Below are 18,551 nucleotides of genomic sequence, written 5' to 3'. Positions count from 1 at the left end.
AAGGCGCTCAAAAGTACGATACAGCTCCATTGATATTGCTCTAGCTTGATGCAAGTTTATATTATATTTACCGTATTTTTCGGACTATAAGTCGCAGTTTTTTTCATAGTTTGGCCGGGCTCCAGTGGGATTTATATGTTTTTTTCCTTCTTTATTATGCATTTTCGGCAGGTGAGACTTATACTCCGGTGCGACTTATACTCTGAAAAATACGGTACCATTGACATGCTACTGATTTGCATTGGCATTTTTTTACATGCCAATTTCGACACCCTCAACTGGGGTAAACAAAACTACAACTAAAATGCAAGTTACAATCAAACAAATAAGTACAATACTTTAAGTTCAAACACTTTGTGGGGCGCAGTAAGACTAGACTGGAGGCAACATACCATGGTCTATACACTACTGTAATCTAACATATTGGCATTGATGCATGCAATACTTGCAAATGAGACTCAGAAATGTAATACAGAAACAAGATATAACAACCGTTAAACAACAGTTATCATAATCAGCACATTGTAACATAACTATTTCTAAACATTTATCAACAACACAAAAGTACCAAAATGTGGTACCATTGATTACCAGCGGACCAACTAGTGTTAACTTGCTATCTTAAATGCTAACGTGAATACAAAATAGATTAACGTCTTTCCCCATTAAGAAACGACCTACCCCACTCTAAACTTATATTAACACATCGCTGTCTGAGCAACTAAGATATTCAATTGTGCACATTTAACCTACAAGTAGACCAGAGTGATTATAACAGTCTTTAACAGGAAGTGGACTAGCATGACGTCACATGAACCGAAAATGAAGCAAAAGTAAAGAGAAACTTTTAAAAATTAATATGCAAGAAGATACACATTTGTAAACCCTCACCTGTAAATAAGCATGTCATACAAAAATAGTATGGCTCTTAGGAAGCCAGAACAATATTTAATGTTTCCTATTGTGTGTAAAAAAGAGGTTCTCAGAGGGGTGAGATGTCCCTTGAAAATAACTGTTTTAGCGTGGACATGGGTATATATAGGGTGTGTTAATGCGGACGTAGGTATATAGTGGTGTGTTAACATGGACATAAGTATAGAGGGGTGTGATAACGCGGACATAGGTATATAGGGGTGTGTTAACGTGGACATAGGTATAGAGGGGTGTGTTAATGTGGACATGGGTATATAGGGGTGTGTTAACGTGGACATAAGTATAGAGGGGTGTGTTTATGTGGACATGGGTATATAGGGGTGTGTTAACGTGGACATAGGTAAAGAGGGGTGTGATAACGCGGACACAGGTATATAGGGGTGTGTTGGCGTGGACATAGGTATAGAGGGGTGTGTTAACGTGGACATAGGTATAGAGGGGTGTGCTTATGTGGATATGGGTATATAGGGGTGTGTTAACGTGGACATAGGTATATAGTGGTGTGTTAACGTGGACATGGGTATAGAGGGGTGTGATAACGCGGACACAGGTATATAGGGGTGTGTTAGCGTGGACATAGGTATAGAGGGGTGTGTTAACGTGGACATAGGTATAGAGGGGTGTGTTAACGTGGACATAGGTATAGAGGGGTGTGTTAACGTGGACATGGGTATAGAGGGGCGTGTTAACGTGGACATAGGTATAGAGGGGTGTGTTAACGTGGACATAGGTATATATAGGTGTATGTTAACGTGGACATAGGTATAGAGGGGTGTGTTAACGCAGACATAGGTATAGAGGTGTGTGTTGTCGTGGACATGGGTATAGAGGGGTGTGTTAACGTGGACATAGGTATATATAGGGGTATGTTAACGTGGACATAGGTATAGAGGGGTGTGTTAACGTGGACATAGGTATATATAGGGGTATGTTAACGTGGACATAGGTATAGAGGGGTGTGTTAACGCAGACATAGGTATAGAGGTGTGTGTTGTCGTGGACATGGGTATAGAGGGGTGTGTTAACGTGGACATACGGTAGGTATAGAGGGGTGTGTTAACGTGGACATAGGTATAGAGGGGTGTGTTAAGTTAAAGGACAGTTCTGTTTATGGGTTTATGTACAATCTGTGCTGTGTGAAGTATGCTGTGGTCTCTGTGGGGTATATAACAGTGACGTGTGGTGAGGTTCATGGCTGGTGAGGCACTGACTTCATCAGTCAGATTTACAAACATATGAACCCTAAAGAGTATCTTATTCACCATTTGATTGGCAGCAGTTAACGGGTTATGTTTAAAAGCTCATACCAGCATTCTTCCCTGCTTGGCACTCAGAATCAAGGGTTGGAATTGGGGGTTAAATCATCAAAAAATATATTCCCGGGCGCGGCACCACTGCTGCCCACTGCTCCCCTCACCTCCCAGGGGGTGATCAAGGGGATGGGTCAAATGCAGAGGACAAATTTCACCACACCTAGTGTGTGTGTGACAATCATTGGTACTTTAACTTAACTTTAACTTTACACATACAAACTGTAGCACACAAAAGCACATTTAATTAAAAAAAAAGTTATTATGGTCTTACCTTTACTTATAAATGAAGTCCATGCGCAGCTCCTTTTGAACAAAAGCATCGGTAACTTGTTTATAGAAGTCTTCCTTATCTTTCTTCAGTTTTAAAAGTCTCTCTGTCTCGATGGAGATCTTCCTTTAATTATTACCTCCTGCTTCGATTGAAAGTCCAGTTTAGAAAACTGTTTTATTTTAGATATGTAATCCTCCATGTTAAAAGTCCAGGCGAGAGGAAAAAAATAAACGATCGCTGCTAACTGTTCCTGCTTGTTGTCACTTATTCTGCAGCCGAGTAGTCGCAGAAATGCTCCCTGGGATCACTACCGCCCTCTACCACCAGGAGGCGGGATTACTGTGAGCCTCACACAGGGCGTCTTCGCAGCAGTTTTATGATCGCTCAGCACAAGAAATACGTTACACACATACAGTTGTTGACAAAATACACTGTACATTATATACCTCAGCTAACTAAACTATGGAAATTTATAATATAATTCATATAGCAATACGGTCTCACTGCACAGCAGGCCAGCAGTTAGCCGAGTCATTGCGCAATCCATGGTGAGGCTCAACTCAGTGACTTGCCTCAACTGGCTGCTGACTCACCACAAGTCTCTTCTCAGTATTTGAACGGCAAATGTGAAAATTCAGCGATTTTGAATAAAAATAATCTAAAACTGGTGAAGTTAAATGGAAAAAAACTTTATAGTATAATCACTGGATACATATAACAATTTAATTTTTTTTTTTTCTTTTTACATTTTTTTTCTTTCCATGATGGCACGTGAGGCCCCACCTCACCTGCCTCCCCTGACTGCACGTCACTGGTATATAAGGATGAGGCAAATAAGGAGTGGGTAAAATATCTTTCTGTGGCAGCGTCGGAGAAAGTTAACATGCAATCCTAACTGCTGCAACACAACTATGGTGCGGTCAAGGACCGCTGGACAGAGTGGGGCGCCACAATGCCTGCCAGAACACTATCAGTGAAGCATAAGAAACACAAAACATGTAAATTAGTGTCTTTTCTGACAGTGTGTCTATTTTTTTAAATGTTATTTTATTTTCAGTGACTATATAAGTACAATTTGAGCACATTACAACAATGATAACCGTGATCATTTTGGTCTCAATAGCTGTGATATGAAATGTTCATCCCTAGTCATATTATACTGTGTAACATTGAAACATGTAACGCAACTCATTATGAAAAGGAAAAAGCCCATGTAAACATAACCAATAGGATCTCAATACTGATGCTTTTTGTCTTTTTTTTCTCATTTCCCTAGTGGTCCATCAACATCAAAGCAATGACTAGCATGATTTCTGTGAGATTGTCGTACAAGAAGGGCAAGCCTGTCCTAATGTTTTCCTCCAGAATTAATAAGCCATTCCTGAAGGCCCTGTGAATGTATAATACATCATATATTTGTAAATATTAATGCCCACCTCCCATTCTCAAAGTTGTAATTGAGATGCGAGGATTGTCCTGAGATTGAATGCAATAGGAAGAGTTATGCATAACCAAATGAGAAGGGATCGGCCTATCCAATGAACTGAAACTGAGTAATCTCCTTATACGTATATACGGTCAACAACATTAATACTAGAGATGTCGTATAAACAACTTTAACACTGTTACAAATATGTGCCACACTGTGAACCCACACCAAACAAGAATGACAAACACATTTCGGGAGAACATCCGCACCGTAACACAACATAAACACAACAGAACAAATACCCAGAACCCCTTGCAGCACTAACTTTTCCGGGACGCTACAATATACACTCCCGCTATTCGACATATACAGTCATGGAAATAACACATTATTATGCGTTAATTCCACGCCTATGTATATCGGTATCGGTTGATATCGGAATCGGTAATTAAGAGTTGGACAATATCGGAATATCGGCAAAAAAGCCATTATCGGACATCTCTAATTGTAACTGTCTATCAACTGTATGTTCCTGCATTGTTGATTCTGAAGGCCCCGGGAAGATTTGGTACAGCATGGCAACATGAGCTCGCTGAATTCTGATTGGATAAAAACTCTAACCTAAAAACAACAGCATTGGAAGGAACATAAGATGACACAAAGAGAATATGAATACTATTTAGTAGAGATGATGGGTAGGCCGATATTATCGGCCGATAAATGCGTTAAAATGTAATATCGGAAATTATCGGTATAGTTTTTTTTATTATTGGTATTTTTTTTAAAAATTTTTTTAATTTTAAATTTTTATTTTTTTTAATTAAATCAACATAAAAAACACAAGATACACTTACAATTAGTGCACCAACCCAAAAAACCTTCCTCCCCCATTTACACTCATTCACACTCATTCACACAAAAGGGTTGTTTCTTTCTGTTATTAATATTCTGGTTCCTACATCATATATCAATATATATCAATACAGTCTGCAAGGGATACAGTCCGTAAGCACACATGATTGTGCGTGCTGCTGGTCCACTAATAGTACTAACCTTTAACAGTTAACTTTACTAATTGTCATTAATTACTAGTTTCAATGTAACTGTTTTTATATTGTTTTACTTTCTTTTTTATTCAAGAAAATGTTTTTAATTTATTTATCTTATTTTATTTTATTAATTTTCTTTAAAAGTACCTTATCTTCACCATACCTGGTTGTCCAAATTAGGCATAATAATGTGTTAATTCCACGACTGTATCGGTTGATATCGGTATCGGTAATTAAAGAGTTTGACAATATCGGAATATCGGGTATCGGCAAAAAGGCATTATCGGACATCACTAATTAATACCTATGATGACTTTTTAATCTACATTTAAAACACCTCCTTGTTGTCGAGATAATGTGTATCGGATATGCTTTGGTGTCAATTTTGCTTCACAGTCCCTTTTCATAACCTTGAGTCTGTCTGCGAAGTGTCAATTTGTGGAGGCGAAACCACGCCCCGTCATCTCCAAAAGTATCATAATTTATATTATCAAAATGTACAGTTTGAATGTATACATCTTGAAGATGTCACCGCTATTTTTTTTTCCAAATATCGCCAAAAATAAACTTCAGAAATATATAGATTCACCAGGTCACAACACTGAGTACCCATGCACCCTCGCCAATCAATTCAGATTCTGCATTAAACAAAAGCTGTTTTTTGCAGTGTTTACGTCACTGCACATTGCACTATGGTGTTATTATGCACATGCCACGATTAGATGAAAATAATACTTTATATGACTTGTTTTGTGTTTCCTCATGACCTTTACTAAAGTCTAAACATCTAGGATAGGATAGGATAGGATAGGACTTTATTGTCATTGCACAAGTACAACGGAACTATGTTTTCAGCACAAACCCGTTCAAGATTAGACACACCAACAGAGTACAGGGTTACAGAACAGGAACGCTGATGGGTCGCCAAAGGCGCCCCGTAAAAGGTAAGAAAAAGGTAAAATCCTGGGGAAGAAGATGACTAAAAAAATACAATCTAGACTGGAGTGGGGAAAAACCTCCATGCAATGCACACATAAGCACGTTACATTTAATCACGACAACTCGCAACAGAGGGGCGGGGAGTTGGGACCCTGGAGGTCGACTGCTGCTATGAAGCACTGCTAGCCGACCATCACCCCAAAGGGAAACAAGTGGTGTCAAAAAGTGAAATTACCCTGTGCATTTGAGCCATCCCCTTGTTCCACCCCGGTGGCCGCGCTCGGGAATCATTTTGGTACCTAGTGTGTGTGACTATCAGTGGTACTTGAAACAGGTGCCTCCACAACGTAGCCAGACTTCAAAACCCCATGGGAGGAGGCACCCAAAACTGCATGGTAGCTTCACGCCAAACTGCATCAACGTTATGATTTAATGTTTTGGTATTGTTTAACCCGAGTATCCAACATTGTAGCAACTTTTATTAATCAGAAACAGTGGTGTGGCGTCAGGGCCAGCAAGGCCTTCTCTGCTGGCCTAACATAACCAGAAATCATGATCTTAATTAAAGATAAAATAATTGTTTTATTTACTTACCCTAAATATCTAAAATGATTCATATTATTTTCATGTCATATTATGCACGTTCCAGTGATGTTGTTTTTAGTTTTTGTTTGTATCCAATCAGAATTCAGCTAGTTTATGTTGCCATGCAGTACGAAATCTGCTAGAGGCCTTCAGAATCAACAATGTGTCATGATCCGTATTCCGGATCATGCTTTTGTTATGTTCTGTTAGATTTAGACTCCATAGTTCCTGTTTTTTTGCACCCTTGTTTGTTTTAGTTACCATGGCGACTTATGATTTTCACCTGCCTCTGGTGTTCGGGACGCGCACCTGTTTCCAATCTAGAGACATTATTTAAGCCTGCCTTTGCCAGTCAGTCGTCCGGGCGTCATTGTTTGTTTCATGCCTGGACTACGTAAGTCGTGTTTATTTCATGCCACAGTTTCATAAGTTCTCTATGTCCATAGTCTATGCTAAGTATTTACTTTAATTCCAAGTGCGATCAGAGCGTTGTGCTTTCGCCTTGTTTTCCGTTTTTGTACCTTTTTGGGTTTTGGAGAATTAAATCATGTTTTTACCTTAGTCCGTTTGCATCCTGGGAGAACAAACCTCGCAGCAAGCTGCAACCAAACCGTGACACAAAGCTAGTGTCCGTGCACTGTAAGTGAACGGGGACATACAGTTGATAGATAATTGCGATAGCCAATCAGATCACGAGTTGTTGTCAGTAAGGCCTTCTAGATGGCCTCACGTTGAACGTGACATTTACGCGTCCTGTGATCGGATACTCATCGGGACCGTTAGCGGATGAATTTGAGAACAAATACAAAGCAATCAGATCACAAGTTGTTGACAGTAGCTGTTCTGTTACAACTAAAAGTTGTAAACTCTTGTTGTTAAATTGTGTTATACTTGTCATTGAATAAACATTGTTACATGTGTATTTGTCACCGTCATGTGGTCAGGGCAGTTGATATATATTTGATAATTGTGTACTTTGAATTAATTGACCGGGAGTTCCAAAATCCAAGCAGATACGGTATATGTTTTAATTGCTGATGCGTTATAATTTATTTTTAACTGTGCCAGAAAATAACCCGTTTTGTATACTGTTGATGTTATGTTATGTTTCATTTATTATGCGCCCCCCAACCAACTGTTATATCAGCCTGGGGCGCAACCCGAGTAGAGAAACAAAAAAAAAAAACAGAAAAAGAGACTGAGACACACAAAGGAATCTAAAATAAACATTTAAGACTCACAATGAACACATAAATCAAAAGTCATCTGCGGTAAAGAGGTGAGTTTTATGCTGTGCCCTAAAAGAGTCCAGAGTGATGGCGGACTTGATATTCAGAGGGAGCTTATTCCATAGTCTAGGTGCCATCACTGAGAAAGCACGGTCTCCCTTTGTTTGACCGTGGGACCTTCAGGGTCATCTGGTTGTCAGATCTAAGGCAACGACCAAGCCTGAAGCTGGTAGGTTGGTCCAGGAGATCTTTGACGTAAGCTGGAGCGAGACCATTGATGTGGTTCAATGCACAGTAGGGCGTAAATGTGTTCCTGTATAGCATTTCTCCAGCAATGATCATGTGGAGACATCAATTATGGTATTTTGAGAGGTAATTATTGAAGTCAAAGATCACTGAAAGCCTAGGTGGGAAACGCACGGCCCGCCAGTGATCAGAAAGTATAAAAATCATCATCCTGTAAGGTATTTCAGCGACTTGCTTCAATCAGTGCAGCTATGATCACCAAGCGTCTAAGATTTCATTAAGGGATATGACTTGTGAGCCCTAAATTTCATCAGGCTGCGCACATTCAAACATGCGTTTGCCAATTTTGTCCTGAATTTTTTTTACCGCTATTCCAGGAAAGAACGTAAACCAGCATTTAATTTTCTTAGAAATGGTTCATTTCCTCGAATCTCCCATTACAATCGGTAGGACTTATGCCTGAGGTCACACATCAAGTGTCTCCGTGCTTTGAATTCTAGTCGAGCGTTCTGGGCTCTGCAAAAGGAAACAGAAGCCAGTTCTTACCTAAGAGTGAAGTTACTCAGCGGAGCAGAGCTGGCCATGAGGACGTAGAAGGTCGCGATGTCCGTCTTCTTCAGGGGTTTGGAGGACGTCCGTATGACAATGGAATTGCCGAGTTTGAGTCGAGAGAGCGTGGCCATTCCTTTGGGCACCTGCAGGAGGCGCACGCTGCCGATCTTCTGCATGGGAGTGACAGAAACGTATTCCGCTTGCTGTTGTTGTTGCGAGCTTCCCCAACGACTCCCTTCCAGCATGGTGCACTTCCCGCGGACTTTGGGCTGTGCCTGGTAGTAGAGCTCCACAAGGTTCCCCGCTGACGGGTCCTGTCGCTCCCTGCTGGTGCTTTCAGACACCTGAGCGAACCAGCCCTGCAACGGTAGCAGTTCAGCCATGCACGTTCCCCTCTCACCTCCCATGGCACAGGAACCCCTCACCTCTTGGGTTTGCCAGAAAGCATAGACGGTCACACACGGTAATTCATCCACGGCGCTCTCTTCCCGAGCCCAGTCCCTCCCTGCCACGTAGAAGAGCACCCGTACTTTGGGTTTGGTGGAGAAAACCCGAGGCGTCAGCACAAAGGCCTGGATCTTCCAGTTGAAGGTGAAGACGTCCGGGGCGTTAAAGAGCTGCACAGACTGGACTAGATCCAGAGGCACAAGCTGTTCTATGGACATGGGGCCGTAGCTGGCGTTGACAGCCGGCTGGCGGCGAGCTCTCAGAATAACGAAGGGCTGCGTGTGACTTTGCATGCTGAAATTCCTCATAAAGTCCTGCCCTGCTTCCTTTAAGAAAAGGTAGTCCGCATCCCGAACCTCATAGCGGACCGGCAGGAAGACCGGGGAAAGCTGGGGGCTCTTCGCATCAGTCAGCTCCTTTGTGCTCAAGTCTGGAAGGTGAACACAGCAACACATGTCTTTGTAAACAAAATGTGAGGTTCATCAGTAATTGCATGAACAGTAGAAACATTACAGCATTTAACAGTATATGTGTTCAAAGTTTTAATTATGTCTCACAGATAATATCTATATCAGGGTGTGTGTTTATTTAACCAGTGACGTGCGGTGAGGTTCATGACTGGTGAGGCACTGACTTCATCACAGTCAGATTTACAAACATATGAACCCTAAAGAGTATCTTATTTACCATTTGATTGGCAGCAGTTAACGGGTTATGTTTAAAAGCTCATACCAGCATTCTTCCCTGCTTGGCACTCAGCATCAAGGGTTGGAATTGGGGGTTAAATCACCAAAAATTATTCCCGGGCGCGGCGCCGCTGCTGCCCACTGCTCCCCTCACCTCCCAGGGGGTGATCAAGGGGATGGGTCAAATGCAGACGACAAATTTCATTACACCTAGTGTGTGTGTGACAATCATTGGTACTTTAACTTAACTTTAACTTTACACATACAAACTGTAGCACACAAAAAAGCACATTTAATATAAAAAACTTTATTATGGTCTTACCTTTACTTATAAATTAAGTCCATGCGCCGCAACTAAAGCCCTCACTTAAACTTTCCACGTGCAAGATGGAATTTATTTAAAAAAGTGTAACCGAGGGTTTATAAATGTCGCCTATACTGCATGAAACTACAAAATAACAAACAGTTTACACGAGGACCACTTTATTTACCTTCTTTCAAAAACTTCCGCAACGTGTCATCACTTCCGCTCTTAGCGCCTTCAAAATAAGAGCTCAAGGCATATACTGTATAACAGCGCATAACAGGAACTTAACATCACAAAGAGGAAAGCCCATGAAAATAGGTTACAAAAGTTATTTAATAAGAAGCCAAAAAGTGCAAAAACAATAATGTTCGTGTTGGAGGAGTTGTGAATTAGATACACCTGCAGTCTGCAGGTGTACCTAATGTTGTGGCCCTGCAGTCATTCACAACTCCTCCAACACGAACATTATTGTTTTTGCACTTTTTGGCTTCTTATGAAATAATTTTTTAAAATAGATTCAATCTTGCACGTGGAAAGTTTAAGTGTGGGCTTTAGTTGATATAACAATTCTACGGCGGGGGTGCAGGAGGCGGGGTTACTGGAGCCTCAGCCAGTGCGTCTTTTGCAGCCGTTTTATGATCGCTCAGCAGAAGAAATACGTTACACACATACAGTTGTTGACAAAATACACTGTACATTATATAGCTCAGCTAACTAAACTATGGAAATGTATAATATAATTCATATAGCAATACAGTCTCACTGCACAGCAGGCCAGCAGTTAGCCGAGTCCGGAATCCATGTTGAGGCACTGAGTGACGTGCCTCAACTGGCTGCTGTTCACCGCACCGTCTCTTCTCAGTATTTGAATGGCAAATGTGAAAATTCAGCGATTTTGAATAAAAATAATCTAAAACTGGTGAAGTTAAATGGAAAATAACTTTATAGTATAATCACTGGATACATATAACAATTTAATTTTTATTTTTTATTTTTACATTTTTTTTCTTTCCATGATGGCAGGTGAGGCCCCTCTAGTGACTGCACGTCACTGTACTTAACGTCTAAAGCAGGGGTGTCGGACTAATTTTAGATGAGGGGCCTCATCTATTCCACAAATCTACTCCCAAGTGGGCCAGACTGGTAAAATCACGGCACGATAACTTAAAAATAAAGACAACTTCAGATTGTTTTTTTTGGTTTAAAAATAGAACAAGCACATTCTGAAAATGTACAAATTTATAATGTTGTTTTTTTTTGTTTTTTTTTACACTTAACAGTTGTGGTCAAAAGTTTGCATACACTGAGTTTCCAATCATTTCTACAACTCTTATTTTTTTGTGATGGAGTGATTGGAGCACACACTTGGTCACAAAAAACATTCATGGAGTTATTTATTTTATAAATTTATTATTTGTCTACTGAAAATGTGACCAAATCTGCTGGGTCAAAAGTATACATACAGTATACATTACAATATTTGGTTAAAATGTGGCCAAACAGCTACATTTTTGTTTCATCTGGCAGCAAATGGACAAAGATAAAGACCTTCTGGAGGAAAGTTCTGTGGTCAGATGAAACAAAAATCTGATGTTTGGCCACAATGCCCAGTAATATGTTTGGAGGAGAAAAGGTGAGGCCTTTAATCCCAGGAACACCAGACCTACCGTCAAGCATGGTGGTGGTAGTATTATGCTCTGGGCCTGTTTTACTGTCAATGGAACTGGTGCTTTACAGAGAGTAAATGGGACAATGAAAAAGGAGGATTACCTCCAAATTCTTTAGGACAACCTAATCTGCTGGCTCAAAAGAGTACATACAGCAATGTTAATATTTGGTTATATGTCCCTTGGCAAGTTTCACTGAAATAAGGCGGTTTTGTAGTCATCCACAAGCTTCTGGTTGAATTTTTGACCCCTCCTCTTGACAAAATTGGTGCATTTCAGCTAAATGTGTTGGTTTTCTGACATGGACTTGTTTCTTAAGCATTGTCCACACGTTTAAATCAGGACTTTTGGGAAGGCCATTCTAAAATCGGGTCTAAAGTGTATCCGTCAAGTGATCTTGTTTGCCTGTCATTTCCCATTGTTCCCCTCTGGTGGCCTAGTTTCCTCTCACACACACACACGGATGATCTTGGTGTGTAATATGTGTGTGTGTGTGTGTGTTGGGGAGGGGCCGTTGTGGTTGGGGGCTGGTGGAAGGTGGGATCTGATACATCTGGCGCAGAGATGGAAGTTACCCATCAAAAAGAGGGATTAAAAACGGCTTTTCAGATGCAGTCAGTGGGCTGCGTGTAGCCAGCGGATCGAAAACGAGCAGCATTGTGTGAACTCACAGCTGACATGTGAACAGAAATATCAACACAACTGAGATGTTAACGACCGTATTTTTCGGACTATAAGTCGCAGTTTTTTTCATAGTTTGGCCGGGGGTGCGACTTATGTGTGAAATTATTAACACATTACCGTAAAATATCAAATAATATTATTTAGCTCATTCACGTAAGAGACTAGACGTATAAGATTTCATGGGATTTAGTGATTAGGAGTGAGAGATTGTTTGGTAAATGTATAGCATGTTCTATATGTTATAGTTATTTGAATGACTCTTACCATAATATGTTACGTTAACATACCAGGCACATTCTCAGTTAGTTATTTATGCGTCATATAACGTACACTTATTCAGCCTGTTGTTCACTATTCTTTATTTATTTTAAATTGCCTTTCAAATGTCTACTCTTGGTGTTGGGTTTTATCAAATAAATTTCCCCAAAAAATGCGACTTATACATGTTTTTTTCCTTCTTTATTATCCATTTTCGGCCGGTGCGACTTATACTCCGGAGCGACTTATACTCCAAAAAATAGGGTACAAATCATTTAAAGGGATTTGCACAGACAATGTTGAAGATAATTAATTTTAATATTGAAGTAAAATTTATCACAAAATGATTACTTAATCTGATTAGAGTTTATACAGTTTTGAATTTGAAAATGAGGGTACCGACTCCGGTTCCAAACAGTTATTGATTTTGATTTTTAAATGGGCAGGGTCATCATACAAATTTGCATAATTTAAATAAGGGTGCCAGCCAGAGTTCCTTGTGGATTAAATGTCCCCTTAATTAACTGTACAAAAAAATTATCTTTAAAAATATATGGGGACAAGTTTTTCAGCACATTTTAGCAGCTATTTTTCTTCCGGTGGGGAATCAAAACAAGGAATTGAAATGTTAAAAATTTTTAACGATACCGGGAGAATCGGAATGTTGGTTCCGGTTCCCATCAGTGATCGATGCTGGATTTGTTGAAAAGGTTATTCTCCTGTTGAACATAAACAGCTGCCAAATGTGCAACACCCAAGTTAGACCCCTGGTTGAACATATTTCGTATTCACAACCATACTTACCAACGGGAGGGGGGGACGTGGTCGGCGTGGTTGGGGGCGTGGTTAAGAGGGAAGGAGTATATTTACAGCTAGAATTTACCAAGTCAAGTATTTCATATATATATATATATATATATATATATATATATATATATATATATATATAAGAAATACTTGACTTTCAGTGAATTCTAGCTATATATATATATATATATGTATATATTTTATTATATATATATATATATATATATATATATATATATATATATATATATATATGTATATATTTTATTATATAAATATATATATATATATATATATATATATATATATATATATATATATATATATATATATATATATATAAATAAGAGAAATACTTGAATTTCAGTGTTCATTTATTTACACATTACACACACATAACACTCATCTACTCATTGTTGAGTTAAGGGTTGAATTGTCCATCCTTGTTCTATTCTCTGTCACTATTTGTCTAACCATGCTGAACACCCTCTCTGATGATGCATTCACTCTCTAAAAGCCGTAGATGTTATTGTCACATATGCATGTACAGTAGATGGCAGTATTGTCCTGTTTAAGAGTGTCACAGCATTGCTGTTTACGGCAGACGAACTGCTTTACGGTAGACGAAAACGTGACTGCTGTTGTTGTGTGTTGTTGCCGCGCTGGGAGGACGTTAATGAAACTGCCTAACAATAAATCTACATAAGAAACCAAGAACTCGCCCTCGATCATTCTACAGTTATAACGTGATTGGGCAGGCACGCTGTTTATATTGTGGGGAAGCGGACGTGAAAACAGGCTGTCGACACGTCACTCAGGTCCGCATGGAGCTGGAGGGGGCGTGGCCTCCACCTCCAGGAGAAAATTTGTCCCGGGAGCTTTTCGGGAGAGGCGCTCAATTTCGGGAGTCTCCCGGAAAATCCGGGAGGGTTGGCAAGTATTTTCACAACATCTAAACATACTAACACTTAACCAAATATATTTTCTATTAATAATTGAATCAGAAATGTGGGGCGTTTGATGAGTACTTTCCAATGATATGCAACAAAGTACAGTACTACCTTGGGTTTCGTACAGTCCCCTTTTAATGAGTCACTCTTCATTAAAATTGTGCCCCGTTTTGCGTCGACCAAAACAGAAATCAGTCTTGGTGTTTTTCGGCGTACAATTGCAAAATAGGCCACCATGGCGCCAATGAAAGCTGCAAGTTCCAGCACTTTCAAAAAAAAAAGGGATTTTAAGTGCGCTTTATAGTCCGGAAAATACGGTACATTGGATTTAAAGGGTAACATTATCACAATTTCAGAATTGTTAAAACCATTAAAAATCAGTTCCCAGTGGCTTATTATGTTTTTCAAAGTTTTTTTCAAAATTTTACCCATCACGCAATATCCCTAAAAAAAGCTTCAATGTGCCTGATTTTAACCATCGTTATAAACACCCGTCCATTTTCCTGTGACGTCACATAGTGAAGAAAACACAAACAAACATGGCGGAAAGAACAGCAAGCTATAGCTACATTAGCTCGGATTCAGACTCGGATTTCAGCGGCTTAAGCGATTCAACAGATTACGAATGTATCGAAACGGATGGTTGTAGTGTGGAGGCAGGTAGCGAAAACGAAATTGAAGAAGAAACTGAAGCTATTGAGCCATATCGGTTTGAACCGTATGCAAGCGAAACCGACGAAAACGACACGACAGCCAGCGACATGGGAGAAAGCGAGGACGAATTCGGCGATCGCCTTCTAACCAACGATTGGTATGTGTTTGTTTGGCATTAAAGGAAACTAACAACTATGAACTAGGTTTACAGCATATGAAATACATTTGGCAACAACATGCACTTTGAGAGTGCAGACAGCCCAATTTTCATCAATTAATATATTCTGTAGACATACCCTCACCCGCGCTCTTTTCCTGAAAGCTGATCTGTCCAGTTTTGGAGTTGATGTCAGCAGGCCAGGGAAGCTAGGGTTGATAGGGGCTTTAGCACGCTCGTCTGCGGGAACAAACTGCCGCCATTGCTTGCCGTGTTACCGAGGATCCTTTGTCCCTGAATTGCTCACACACTCCGGCAGATTCAATGGGGGTCTGGCGGCAGATTTCTTTGACTTTATCGTTGGAAATGCATCTGCTTTGAGTGTCGCAGGATATCCACACATTCTTGCCATCTCTGTCGTAGCATAGCTTTCGTCGGTAAAGTGTGCGGAACAAACGTCCGATTTCTTGCCACTTTCGCATCTTTGAGCCACTGGTGCAACTTGAATCCGTCCCTGTTCGTGTTGTTACACCCTCCGACAACACACCGACGAGGCATGAAGTCTCCAAGGTACGGAAAACAGTCGAAAAAAATGGAAAATAACAGAGGTGATTTGACTCGGTGTTTGAGAAAATGGCGGATTGCTTCCCGATGTGACGCCACGTTGTGACATCATCACTCCGAGAGCGAATATTAGAAAGGCGTTTAATTCGCCAAAATTCACCCATTTAGAGTTCGGAAATCGGTTAAAAAAAAATATGGTCTTTTTTCTGCAACATCAAGGTATATATTGACGCTTACATGGGTCTGGTGATAATGTTCCCCTTTAAAGTATTTCTCAAGGGAAAAGTTGCTTCGGTTTTCTTACAATTCAGTCTTCGTACAGATTAGTGAAAAAACCCAAGACATTGCCGTATTAGAAACACCTCTCAGTATCATGCAATCAATCAATCAATCAATCAATTCCTTTATTGTCATTGTCATAATAACACTTAAGTCATACATGTCAACAAGATTGTGTTTGAGCTTTGTCTAGTTCTGCACCATTGCAGAGTACAAACATTATAATAAATAATAAATAAACCAATGCCTCTCTGACAGTATCAAACAAGACTGAGCACCATTATCTCTGCAAAGGCTGACTTTTGATATAGCAACTAACGACGTGTGGGTTAACAGTTGTATGTTTCAATAGCGTATACTGTGTGATTCAATGGTTATGTTTTCCTCAATAAATACAGATCCCAATAAGGATAACATGCGGATTGTTTTTTATAATGCCACCCTTTTGAGCATAAACAAACCAGTCGTGTAAATAGTATATGGACTGATGCATGATCTGCTTTAAGTGCTTAAGCGTACCCTGCCATGTGCCCTCATTATACATATTTTCCGATAGAATTATAAAGATTAAAGCAGTTGACCAGAGAGTGCTCAGTTTATCTGCTGGCTAATTTGCTCGCAGTACTTAGTGAATCAAGGACAAAAAACATTGCTGTTTACTGTGCAGATTATGATCAAATCAACAAAGACGTACGAAGCACGTGCAGAACAGCATCGCCAACCCCGACGAGAACACAACCGCACCGCATTTAAGTGTATCACGACTCAAAATCTTGCGCATTAGTGAGATGTCGGCTCCCTGAACGAAAGCGTGAATGAAAGCTCCGAGCTTTTCCGTGTCAAAATCAGTCATCGCGCCCCTCCGAGGAAGCTGACATTTAAGTGGTTCGCCTGTCGTGGTCTCCTCTGGTTTACATATGGCTCATCTAAAAGGGCTGCGATGACGTCTGACAGTTCTCGGGACATGAACGTACTGTATGTGTCACCCTCCTGACAAAACCCACAAGCCCTGAAGGAACACAATGGCTTATCCCCCAACCCTCCGCCCCCCCGCCCGCCCAACCTCCCCGTTCACCTTGCTGTGCGGCTGACAGAGTTGTAAGTAAGGACCCAGAGAATGGAGCCCGGAACAAGGTTGTCCTGACTTGGCCCAACAGGGCCCCACAGTGACAGATGTGCAGTTTAATACCAGAGCTGGCAGCATCTCTGTCCAGAGGAATATAAACTGGATCACCGTCTCCTGGAGCGAGAATGCGGCGGAACAGGGTACTTAACATGCAACCTCACCCCTTTGCAGCCTTGCACGTGTTCCTTCTCAAGAGATCACCTGTTTTTAAATGCGCCCAAACCGCAACAGTCCACCCAAAGATGCCATGCAAATGAGTCTGATATTTGTTGGACGATACAGATAATTTTTGGCCAAGGGTAGAGCTTTTAATGATATCGTTATATCTTGTTAATTCCTGTTGAAGACACATTTAAAGGCCTACTGAAACCCACTACTACCGACCACGCAGTCTGATAGTTTATACATCAATGATGAAATCTTAACATTGCAACACATGCAAATACGGCCAGGTTAGCTTACTAAAGTGCAATTTTAAATTTCGTGCGAAATATCCTGCTGAAAACGTCTCGGTATGATGACGCATGCGCGTGACGTCACGGATTTTTGGGACAACATGGTGGCCAGCTATTAAGTCGTCTGTTTTCATCGCAAAATTCCACAGTATTCTGGACATCTGTGTTGGTGAATCTTTTGCAATTTGTTCAATGAACAATGCAGACAGCAAAGAAGAAAGCTGTAGGTGGGAAGCGGTGTATTGCGAGCAGGTGTTGTGCCGGATAACGCACCCCCGCCGTAGAATGCACCCCCTGACTGTTGTGCCGGATAACACAGCCGGTGTTTCATTGTTTACATTCCCGGAAGATGACAGTCAAGCTTTACCATTGGCTTGTGGAGAACTGGGACAACAGAGACTCTTACCAGGAGGACTTTGAGTTGGATGCGCAGACGCGGTACCGTGAGTACGCTGCAGCTTCCAAACATTTAAACGCTTGCCCGTACGTGCCTGCCGCTTTGGGGACTTTGGGGAAATATATGTGCTGTATGAACTTTGGGGAGGTGAACGGTACTTTGGGCTGCGGGATTGAGTGTGTTGTGCAGGTGTTTGAGTTGTATTGGCAGGTTATATGGACGGGAGGGGGGAGGTGTTTGTTATGCGGGATTAATTTGTGGCATATTAAATATAAGCATGGTTGTGTTGTATACAGTACATGTATATATATATATATCATATATATATATATATGTATATATATATATATATATATATATATATATCATATATATATATATATATATATATACATATATATACATGTATATATATATATATATATATATATATATATATACACGTATATATATACATATACGTATTTATATATATATATACATATATATATATATATATATATATATATATATATATATGTATATATATATATATATATATATATATATATATATATATATATATAT

General features: G+C 40.2%; 1 protein-coding gene across 2 annotated transcripts in view; it reads right to left on the bottom strand.

Annotated features, from left to right (window-relative positions):
• The window catches only part of LOC133623098 (transmembrane protein 132D), a 132,405-nt gene that overhangs the window by 97,652 nt on the left and 16,202 nt on the right, over positions 1-18,551 (bottom strand). The window contains exons 2-3 of one of the 2 annotated variants that reach the window (XM_061986089.1): positions 8,972-9,423; positions 8,541-8,905 (exon numbers count right to left, since the gene is read on the bottom strand). In XM_061986089.1, the coding sequence (XP_061842073.1) occupies positions 8,541-8,905; positions 8,972-9,423 (817 nt within the window). Of the gene's footprint in view, positions 1-8,540; positions 9,424-18,551 lie in introns of both variants that reach the window. The other variant, XM_061986088.1, reaches the window with a different exon arrangement.

The sequence above is a fragment of the Nerophis lumbriciformis genome, linkage group LG12 (assembly GCF_033978685.3).
Source record: "Nerophis lumbriciformis linkage group LG12, RoL_Nlum_v2.1, whole genome shotgun sequence".
Lineage (NCBI taxonomy): Eukaryota > Metazoa > Chordata > Actinopteri > Syngnathiformes > Syngnathidae > Nerophis > Nerophis lumbriciformis.
The sequence above is the reverse complement of the archived record's forward strand: the minus strand, read 5'-3'. Positions and strand labels throughout refer to the sequence as shown.